The sequence below is a fragment of the Bos grunniens genome, chromosome 4 (genome assembly GCF_055505025.1).
Source record: "Bos grunniens cultivar Pamir isolate PY7600 chromosome 4, Bosgru_T2T1.0, whole genome shotgun sequence".
NCBI classification, from domain to species: domain Eukaryota; kingdom Metazoa; phylum Chordata; class Mammalia; order Artiodactyla; family Bovidae; genus Bos; species Bos grunniens.
The window spans coordinates 80,245,419-80,257,152 of NC_141168.1; the positions used below are offsets into that span (position 1 = coordinate 80,245,419).

The following is an 11,734-nucleotide window of genomic DNA, read 5'->3' on the forward strand; positions in this document are numbered from 1 at the left end:
TACTTATTAGATCATGACATATATTACAGAGTGTTTAAGTTACTAATTGCTTTCCATTGTCCACCAAATAAAAAAAACTGGATAAAGTTTAATCTGGTCTCATATATAATGACCAAAACAATGTTTCCTATATAGAGATGAATTCCTCTGCCTGACTTAGCTACACTAAATACCTATGTTCATATAGTGTGTATCAGTAATGGCAGAAATAATACATAAATAAAAAAAGAAATGACTTACTGATTACTTGTTTAATAAGTAAAAACATACTCTAAGAATCAGAAAACTTGATTTCCAATTCTGGCAGGAATTAACAAACTGGAAATCGGGGATAAATCATTTAGCACCCTGAATCTCAATCTTCTATGGGAACTGGATTATGATCAGATAATTCTTGCTGTATATTAAAAACTCTATGATTACACAATTTCATGATTAAAAGTATATGTTTTGTTCTTTGATGCTAGAAGGTTTCTATAAGGTAAACAAAGTGCTACTTTATCAATTGTGACACATAACATATTAACATTATGTTAATAATATAATACAATTTTAATAAGCCATCTACAGCTTAACACATTAACTCATATAAAATAAAATTTAAAGACAAGAAAAGAGATATTTTAAGATTGAATTAATTTATCATTTTTATTGACAAAAATAAGATACCCTAACTTGTATGTGCATAACATTCGACATTTTGTTTCTTTGTTAACTGACTGACATTAATTTTTAGTCTAGTAAGGAGAGTAAATAGCAAATTGGTATGTGTGACTTTTTTGTACAAAACAATAGTTAAGTTGAAAAAATAATAAAGTTTATCAGGTCTGGCCCACTGACCTACCAAGCATCTGATGTTCTAGAATTACTCCCCTGGCCACTTCAGATTGTGGTCATTTTGACAGAACTGAAACATTTTAAAGCATTCTAAGCTCACTGTTTAGTAATAAGCAATACCAGTTGGATTAGGATAGAATGAAGAATGGAATGTTTTCAGTATGTGCTCACCAGGTCACAGACTGGACCCCTACCAGTTAGCAAGTGGGTACGTCAGGCATTGTGCTGCCTTTTTGCTTCCTAGTAGAGAGCTGAAGTCCATGGGAACAGATTATAGGGAGACAACGAAAAAAGGTGTATGAAAGGATTTTGAGCAATTAGGTTTCTTTATAATTTTGTGAACATTTGTGTAGCATCTATGCAAGTATTCTGTAGATACAATGATTGTTAAATTGAGATAACTTTGTAATTAATTATTTCACAGCTTTGTTATATCCAATTATGCCCCCAAAAAGTAGATTATACATTTCTGATATTCAATAGATTTATTAGCACAGCTCTGAATTATAATCTCCTATCTGTTTACAGGAAGAAAAAAAAAAGGACACTCAGAGGATGGTTTATTGTGGAGAGGACTGCTTCTAATCCTACTGCATACCACTCTTTTAGCTTTGTCTTAAACAAAGGGCTTCCTTGGTGGCTCAGAGGTAAAGAATCTACCTGCCAATACAGGAGAATTGGGTTTGATCCCTGGGTTGGGAAGATTTCCTGGAAAAGGAAGTGGCAACCTACAGCAGCATTCTTGTGTGGGAAATCCCATTGACAGAGGAGCCTCAAGGATTACAATCAATGGGGTCACAAAAGAGTCGGACATGACTAAGTGACTAAACAATAAACATTACAAAAGAATTAGATGGCTGATCTGTGTTGTATGGCGGAAACCAAAACAACATTGTAAAGCAATTTTCCTCCAATTAAAAATAAAGAAATGAAAATAAGATTATTTAAAAAGAGTTAGATGGTTAATTGGCTTCATTTCCTGTCATAAATTCTCAGTAAGTTTAACAGCAAGTTAAAATAATAAAGTTTCTGCTTTATTAAATAGTTAATTAATAGTTAATTAACGTCACTTTGGAAATAATTTTAAGAGTGGAAAATTTTTTTACTTGCTCCTTTTAAACTTTAATCCAAAAATACTTTGATTTCCAGTTGTACTTCCACTGACTAAAAAATATCTCAAGAGGTTTTGGATAGGTTCCTTAATAAGAGATGTCATCTGACTTCGATGTGCTACAACAATTACTAAAAATAGCAAAAGAACACTAGCGCGTTGGGCCAGATGCCGTGCTATATTGTGAAATTTGAAATTCTTCTAATTCTCAACATTTCTTGGCACTTTAATATTTTAACCAAGTTATATAGTGGATTGCAATTGAACAGAAATGGTAAAACATCAAATGGCAAAGTGAGATGGCTACACAAATGAAATGCACAATATTGGAGACAATATTACAGAGATAATCAATGGAATAAATAAAATGATAAATACAAGGTTATAAAATTTCATGCTCTTTTTAGTTTCAGCTAAGTTAAGCAAATTGTTTAATGATTTTCTTTGATAGTAAAAATCTTGTTAATCAAAATATTAAAAAGTATAGTACAAGAACATGAGCCTAGGAATCAAAGCCTCAGGTCTTTGAAAAATGAAGACTAATTATTATCTTCATTTTGTAAATGAATCCAACTCTTTAAGGGCAAAACTATTACATGACTTATCATAGTTTAACAGAAAAATTTATAATGTCTTGTTTTAACTCTTTTTTGTCCTAAATAATACTTGAGAAGATAAAATTCTAGTATCAGTGTTAACAATAATGTTGAATTTCTAAGTTTAGAAATTCATAGCATTTAACTTGAAATAAGTGAAAACTTCTTATATTTATCTGCTGCTGCTGCTGGTAAGTCACTTCAGTCGTGTCCAACTCTGTGCGACCCCAGAGAGGGCAACCCACCAGGCTCTGCCGTCCCTGGGATTCTCCAGGCAAGAACACTGGAGTGGGTTGCCATTTCCTTCTCCAATGCATGAAAGTGAAAAGTGAAAGTGAAGTCGCTCAGTCGCGTCCGACTCCTATAGAGCCCATGGACTGCAGCCTACCAGGCTCCTCCATCCATGGGATTTTCCAGGCAAGAGTACTGGAGTGGGGTGCCATTGCCTTCTCCGTTTTATATTTATCTAGAACTATACAAATCATAGTTTCTAAAGGCAAATACTTTCTGAGACATTGCTTCTATTAAATAATATTTAGAAACTTATTTGAAAATACTCTGCATCGGACTTAATTATATATCCTGTAGTTTCAAAGCTTTCTAATTTTTTGTTCTAATGATACACTTTCATTTCCTCCCTGACCATTCTGAATGACTACATGGAAATAATTTACTGGATAATTTCCAAGTTCACATTTTAGTCAATGCTGGAGTACTTATCTTAATTTAGTTTCCAGATCTGAGAAAGAAAGATGAATTGCCTTTTAAAATGAATCAAAGCAAAGTCTGTTGAACACAATAATTATTTTCCCACCTGTTCTTTTGTTAAATGATGAGATTTTACCACTGGCAAAACATAGAGAAACAAAAAGGAAAAAGTTTTTACTATATAATTGGCATACTGAAATTTAAGATTTGTCTTATAGTTAACTAATGTTATGTCAGACGTATTCCAGAAGTGTCCTAATTACATCTTATAATGTCTTAAGACATATTCTAGAATGTCTTTCAAGTGAGCTATAGATAGGCACTGATGACTGCGACTCAAGTACATCGATTTGTTTATGTGTGTGGCAGGGAGCAATTGGGCCTGATTCTTAACTGATATAATTTACAAAATATGAGGAAATAAAAAAGTGACTTTACTAGCACCTGTTTTTTTGTATGAGAACTTTTAGACATTTCATAGAGAATGTACTTGGCTAACATATGCACTTTGCTATTTCTTCACATGGAAGAAATACCAGTTTTAATTGTTTGTAAAAGATAACTAAAACATCAGAAAAACAGAATACACAAAATAACAACTACACTGAAATTTACTTCCTAATATATATTGATATATGTATGCATACAATATTTATTAACATATGTATACATACATACACTTTTCAAATGGTTGACTTACTCTATGAATGACAGTAGTCATATTAGATGAAAAAACACACGGCTATCATTTACTCATGAATATTCTTGGAAATAAGAAATTAGAATTTCCCACAACTTGCTTTCTATTATTTTACTCATGTACTATCATCCACACAACTATTCAAAATGGACATATGGTATAATGTATTTTTTTTCTTTAATTTCCTTTTTTAAACTTCCCCTTTTATTTTCCACTTACTGATCATAACAGACACTGTGTTCACATTGGGGTTGAAAGAGCAGCGTCCTTTTCCAGATTCACACTTGGAGTCAATCATGAAAACTTGGTCCTTTATTATATATAAAATTGAAAATGTAAAAAAAAAGAAATTACTTTATCTTAGTTAACCAATTGTTCTTTAGTAAAACAAAGCATCATCATGAATAACACGCCTTCTACTCAGTTGCTTATGCCTTCCCAATTTTACTATGTTAAAGTTTTCTTGGCCTATATGAAGAATACATCTGTAAGTTATAAACTAACCTTAGCAGGTCAAGTTCTCATCCTATTACACTCCCCATAAAGTTAATCTAACAAGTTCTCAAATCAACATCAATAAAAACACTTGGCTTAGAAAAATGGTACAGATAAACCTATTCCAGAGTAAGAACATAGACGCAGATGTGGAGAATGGACATGCAGACACAGGGGGAAGGGGAGGGTGAGACAAATTGGGAGCTTAGGATTGACATATATAAATTACCACGTGTAAAAGAGAAAGCTAGTGAGAACCTGCTCTAGAAGCTCAGCTTGGTGCTCGGTGATGACCTAGGGGGTGAGATGGGGGTGGAGTGGGAGGGAGACGCAACAGGGAGGGGATGTATGTCTACTTATAGCCGATTCACTTATTGTACAGCAGAAGCTAACACTGTGAAGCAACTATACTCAAAAAAAAAAAAAAAAAATCAACACTTGGAAATCAAGGATCATCATAAACCTGAACTAGATATGTTGAACATTGGCCAAAAGAAGAAAACTGTTCAGAGAAACAATGTGTATAAGGATTATGATTACTTTCAAAATAATCAAGATCTTTTTTAAATATAAAATTTTATGTTACCACTTTGTTATAGAAAGCATTGTACTAGATTTAACAAAATAATTCATAATTTAGTTAAAAATGCTTCATTTACTCATTCATTTACTTAACAAAAATTTGACAAGCATCTACTATGTGCCCAACACTGAAAAAACATTGGGGACAGAGTAACAAAACAGTCAAAAATTCTTACCTGTAGGTAATTTATAAACCAAAGATAGAGAATGGAAATAGAGAATATAAAAAGAATAAACATGCAAAATATTGAATATGTTAGATGGTACTCAGTGCTTTGGAGAAAATTTAAGCAGGGAATGGGGGCAGTGGGTTCAATTAGAAATATAATGGTCAGTGTAGCTTCACTGAGAGGGAGCATTTTGTTGGTATATTTATCTTTTTATTTAAATAAAGTTAGTAAAAGCTACTACTAAAATTCAAAGAAAAAATGATCACATTGTTGATTGTATTGGATGATGGAAGACCTTAATTATTAAGGTGTTTTCTAAAATTAGCCCAAAGAAAATGCAAGCTCAACATTTTTGAGTATGGAATAAAAGGATCAAAACATTGCTTTAAGAAGATTGGACCTTATCTTATTCTTTAAGAAGACTGAGAATGGTGGTTATAAAAACAGACACTGAATTCAAGAAAATAAATTTGTTTTCAACTCAGTAGTCCAGGAATTAGGGAATAATAATCTGACATGCTAGGATCTCTTGGTTAGGGTAAGAGTGGTAAAGATACAAGAAGATCTGTAAAGTGAAAATAGATAGAGCTTGACAATCAATAACTAATTGAATATAGTTCAAGAAGATGAAGAAAATAAAGTTGATTCTGAAGTTTTGACTCTTTAAAGAAAAACTATTTCATTTTTGTTATACTGAGCTTAATGTATTGCAAGAAATCTCTTGAGGTAATGGGAAATCATACTGCTTCAAAAGAATCACAGTGCTCTAGCCTAGAAAGGTCCTACAACTCAATGCTCTTTATGGATTGACTCCAAAGATGAGGAAAACATGGCTTTTCCAAGATCACACACAGATAAATAGTGACAAAAGCAAAATTCAGTCATGTCTGCTTTCCAAGAGGGTGTCGTTTGTATAATGTTGTTTTTCAGTTGCTAAGTCACATCTGACTCTTTGCAACCCCATGAACTCCAGCACAAAAGGCTTCCCTGTCCTTCACTATCTCACTGAGTTTGCTCAAACTCATGTCCACTGAGTTGGTGATGCCATCCAACCATCTCATTCTCTGCACCCCCTTCTCCTTTTGCCCTCAATCTTTTCCAGCATCAGGGTCTTTTCCAATGAATTGGCTCTTTGTATCAGATGGCCAAAACATTAGAGCTTCAGCTTCAGCATCAGTCCTTCCAATGAATAGTCAGGGTTGATTTCCTTTAGAATTGACTTGTTTGATCTCTGTGCTGTACAAGCAACTCTCAAGAATCTTCTCCAGCCTGACAATTAGAAAGCATCAATTCTCTGGTGCTCAGTCTTCTTTATGGTCCAGCTCTCACATCTGCACATGACTACTGGGAAAACCATAGCTTTGACTATAAGGAACTTTGTCAGCAAAGTGATGTCTCTGCCTTTTAACAAGCTGTCTAGGTTTGTCAAAGCTTTTCTTCCAATGAGCAAGTGTCTTAAGTTCGTGGCTGTAGTCACAGTCTGCAGTGATTTTGGAGCTCAAGAAAATAAAGTCTGTCACTATTTCACCATGAAGTGATGGGACCAGATGTCTTGATATTCGTTATTTTGAATGTTAGGTTTTAAGCCAGCTTTTTCACTCTCTTCTTTCACCCCCATCAACAGGCTCTTTAGTTTCTCTTCACTCTCTGTCATTAGAGTGGTATCGTCTGCATACCTGAAGTTGTTGAAGTTTCTGCCAGCAAAGTGGATTCCAGTTTGTAAGTCATCCAGCCCAGCATTTTTCATGATTCACTCTGCAAAGAAGCTAAATAAGCAGAGTGACAATATACAGGTTAGATGTACTCCTTTCCCAATTTTGAATCAGTTTCTTGTTCCATGTCAGGTTCTAATTGTTGCTTCTTGACCTACACACAGATTTTTTAGGAGGCAGGTAAGGTGGTTGGGGATTCCCATCTCTTTAAAAATTTTCCAGTTTGTTGTGATCCACACTTATGTATGAACGTGAGAATTGGATTATAAAGAAAGCTGAGTGCCAAAGAACTGATGCTTTTGAACTGTGGTGTTGGAGAAGACTCTTGAGAAACCCTTGGACTGCAAGGAGATCCAACCAGTCAATCCTAAAGGAGATCAGTCCTGAATATTCATTGGAAGGATTGATGTTGAAGCTGAAACTCCAATACTTTGGCCACCTGATGCAAAGAACTGACTCACTGGAAAAGACCCTGATGCTGGGAAAGATTGAAGGCGGGAGTCTCGGGGACGACAGAGGGTGAGATCGTTGGATGGCATCATCGACACGATGGAGATGAGTTTGAGTGAGCTCCAGGAGTTGGTGATGGACAGGGAAGCCTGGTGTTCTGCAGTCCAGGGGTGGCAAAGAGTTAGACATGACTGATCGACTGACCTGATCTGATCTGACAGTCAGAGGATTTAGTGCAGTCAATGAAGGAGAAATAGATGTCTTTTTGGAATGCCCTTGCTTTTTTTATGATTCAGCAGATGTTGACCATTTGCTCTCAGGTTCTTCTGCCTTTTCTAAATCCAGTTTGTGTATCTGGAGCTTCTCAGTTCACATAATGTTGAAGCCTAGCTTGAAGGATTTTGAGCATTATTTTGCTAGCATGTGAAATGAGCACAACTATATAGTAGTCTGAACAATCTTTGGCATTGACTTTCTTTGGGATTGGAATGAAAACCAACCTTTTCCAGTCCTGTGGCCACTGCTGAGTTTTCCAAATTTGCTGGCATATTGAATGCAGTACTTTTACAACCTCACCTTTTAGAATTTTAAGTAGCTTAGCTGGAATTCCATCACCTCCACTAGCTTGGGTCATAGTGATGCTTCCTAAGGCCTATTTGACTTTGCACTCCAGGAGGTCTGGCTCTAGGTGAGTGATCACACCACTGTGGTTATATGGGTCAATATGATCTTTTTTGTATAGTTCTTCTGTGTATTCTTGCCACCTCTTCTTAATATCTTCTGCATCTTCATAACATTTATCTCCTTTATTGTGCCCATCTTTGCATGAAATGTTCCCTTAGTATCTCTAATTTTCTTGAAGAGATCTCTAGTCTTTACCATTCTATTGTTTTCCTCTATTTCTCTGCATTGCTCACTTAAGAAGGCTTTCTTATCTCTCCCTGCTGTTCTCTGGAGCCCTGCACTCAGTTGGGTATATCTTTGCTTTCCTCTTTTGCCTTTAGCTTCTCTTCTTTTCTCAGCTATTTATAAGGCCTACTCAGACAACCAATTTTCCTTCTTGCATTTCTCTTTCTTGGGAATGGTTTTAGTCATCATCTACTATACAATATTACAAACCTCTGTCCACAGTTCTTCAGGCACTCTATCTGATCTAAACCCTTGAATCTGTTTGTTCCTTCCACTGTATAATCATAAGGGATTTGATTCAGGTCATACCTGAATGGTCTAGTGGTTTTTCCTACTTTCTTCTACTTAAGGCTGAATTTTCCAATAAGGTATTCATGATCAGAGCCAGTCAGCCTCTGGTCTAATTTTTGTTGACTGTATAGAGCTTCTCCATCTTTGGCTGCAAAGAATATAATCAATCTGATTTCACTGTTGACCATCTGGTGACATCCACATATACAGTAATCTCTTGTGTTGCTGAAAGAGGTTGTTTGCTATGACCGGTGTGTTCTCTTGGCAAAACTCTGTTAACCTTTGCCCTGCTTCATTTTGTACTCCAAGGCCAAACTTGCCTATTACTCCAGGTATCTTTGACGTCCTACTTTTGAATTCTAATCCCCTATGAGGAAAAGGACATCTTTTTTTGGTGCTAGTTTTAGAAGGTTTTGTACATCTTCATAAAACTGTTCAGCTTCAACTTCTTCATCATTAGTGGTTGGGGCATAGACTTGGATTACTCTTTAAACAAATAATGATAAACTTGCTGGAAAAAATAAAATTTAGTAAACCTGTATGTGTAGCCAGAGTCATATACCGATTTGACAGTAATAGTGATAGTTGTCACTGCAGGAATTGAGGAGATTCCGTAGTTATCACTTGTTCTCCACTGACTACTTTCTCCATTGCACAGCCTCCTTGGGCTCATACAGTAGAGTTTAAATCTTGTCATCACCAGGAAAGTATGTGGTAGACCCAAATAGTCACTAATTCAAGCATATTGCAACAATTCTTCAAACTCATCTCCTAAGAACTCTTTTTTTTTACAATTCATCTTTCTTCTCCCTTCTTGCTTTCTCATAACCAGTTTATGGTTCATGTTTTTTAATCTTAATTTTTTTTTTTGGCAAAAGTGTTAATTTCCTTCATTCTGTGATTTTTCATTGCAACCACAACCTGTAAACACATGTCTATCTACTTTCTTCATACTTGCCTCCAAACTTCTAAGCATTTTGCCAAAGGTGATCAAACAAGGTACATTCAACATAGTATAGATTTGTGATCATCAACTTAAAATGAATCCTCTACACTTCTTGTATCTTCCAAAGGTACTATGCCAACCGGTTCTTCCATTAATAACTTCAAACCAATGCCACCATTGTCAAATCTCCTACTTTATTCCCAGCTCATATGACTGACATGTTGCTGAGAAAGTGAAGTCCTTAAATGAGACGTCTTGAGTTCATCACTACCAAATACATACACTACTAGAAACTACAAATTAATGTATCCACTAATACACGAGAGGAAATATTTCTCTTACTGTAAGGCCAATCCTTTCACCAATGTTTTAGATCCTCTTATTCAGTCTTCTTAGACATACGTAGGTATACTTTCCATTATCCTTACTCTTTCTTTAATTTTATTAACTGGATCCTTTACAATATCAACAACTCCTTCAGTTCTTAAACATTACTCTCCTTGAGAATTACATTTCTTAGAGACTAACATTAACATACATTTGTCATCATTTCTGACTTCTTACTTTCTTCTCAATTCGTTTCAGTTGGGCATCGAACCTCAGTTGCTCTATTGAAAGTTATTTTGACAAGATCCCTGATGCCTATCATGTATACAATTCAGCACTTATATTTTTAGACTTCTTTCTTGGATCTCAATGGTATTTGGGATTGTTGCTCACTTGTATCTTTTTATAATGACTTGTCTTTATTCACAGCACCAACACATGCTTGTTTTTTTTTTTTTTTTTCTCTCCTTCTCTAGTTTCTTAGTCTTTTTTTGGAGATTCCTTTTCCTCCATATGGCTATTTAAATTTAGAAGATCCTCAAGTCTCAATCATAGTCACTCCTCTCTTTTCACGCTGTATTCTTCCTACATGAATAACTTACACTTTGTTTGGGCTTCAGTTATTCCTGTAAGATAATTACTCAAATATTTATATAGCCAACTTTATACTCAGCTGCCTACTTGATATTTCTACTTGTATCTTTCAATAGTATCTCAGACTCAGAAGAATCATATCCAGGCTAACAAACAAAATGAACAACAGAAGAGTCAATGTAACACAAAATAAAAGTGACAGCACAAATCTGTTCATGACACTTCCTGCTTGAGATTGCTTGAGTTGCTTCTCCTTTGACACAAGACAGAGATCAGTATCCAAAAGGTAGCTTACAAGTTCTGACATGATTTTTTTCTGCCATTAAATGAATATATCTTTGTAGACTGAATCGACAGGAGGAAAAAATAGGACCAGAAAGACAGTACATGGTGAAAGATGAGGAAAAAAGGCATAGCAAAATATCCCATGGCCAAAGATGTCCATAAAGGTGCTGAAAAATAGAGGGCATTACATGTTGTAGCTTGGTCTAGGAGAAAACATGCTGATTAGGGGAGTCAGTATGATCACTGAGAGTCCTGGTTGTTAGGAAAGAGTTTTAATTAGTAGGTGAAAATTAAATTCAGATTAGGAAGGTTTAATGCAAGATAGGGAAAATAGGAATATAAAAGCTAAAAAATAGTTTATTAGTCTGAGAAGTTTTGTGATAAAGTAAAAGAGAGTGAAAGGAGAGGGTTGGAAAAAAGTCACAGGAAGGGAAACCTACCGTTAGAGAAGAAAAAAAGAGTAAATGCAGGGGAAAGGAAAGAAGATGTAAAACAGTGATGAAGGCTAAAGATTAAATAACTTTATTAGTAAGAAAAATGCACAGCTTTTCTTCTGACATGAGAAAAACTACAATAAAATGAAGAAAAAGAAAAGTTTGGTGATTAATTTGCTTTAAAAAGCACAAGGAATAAATTGAATGCCTGTGATATTCTTGATTAGTCAAAGTTATCTGATTAATGAGTTGCAGCATCAGGAGCTTAAACGTATTTATTCACTTATGGGAACTGATGTTATAGATGCATCTGATAAAACCAATCAGAGATGAGATGTAACATTCTAAGACTGCACGGCAAAATTAACCAATAATTGTTTCTTATTAATGTTTTATTCATTATTTAAAGTCATCATTTACTTGTGTCACTTTATTTTTTTTCCAGGACCAGAAGACAGGGGATAAAAGAGAAGAACCATGTTAGGAATCTATGCAGCAAGAACTGTAGACTCTTTGAGAAGCATCACTGAAGGCTCTAGGAAAGCACTGACTCAGTCACAATATAATGGAAGGGCCATAGAGTCTAA

The 11,734-nt window shown here is 35.0% G+C and overlaps 1 protein-coding gene across 2 annotated transcripts in view; it reads right to left on the reverse strand.

Annotated features, from left to right (window-relative positions):
- Positions 1-11,734, reverse strand: part of SEMA3C (semaphorin 3C) — a 207,633-nt gene that overhangs the window by 73,679 nt on the left and 122,220 nt on the right. For both annotated transcript variants that reach the window (XM_086397157.1, XM_086397158.1), the window contains exon 6: positions 4,172-4,262. In XM_086397157.1, the coding sequence (XP_086253283.1) occupies positions 4,172-4,262 (91 nt within the window). The remainder of the gene's footprint in view (positions 1-4,171; positions 4,263-11,734) is intronic.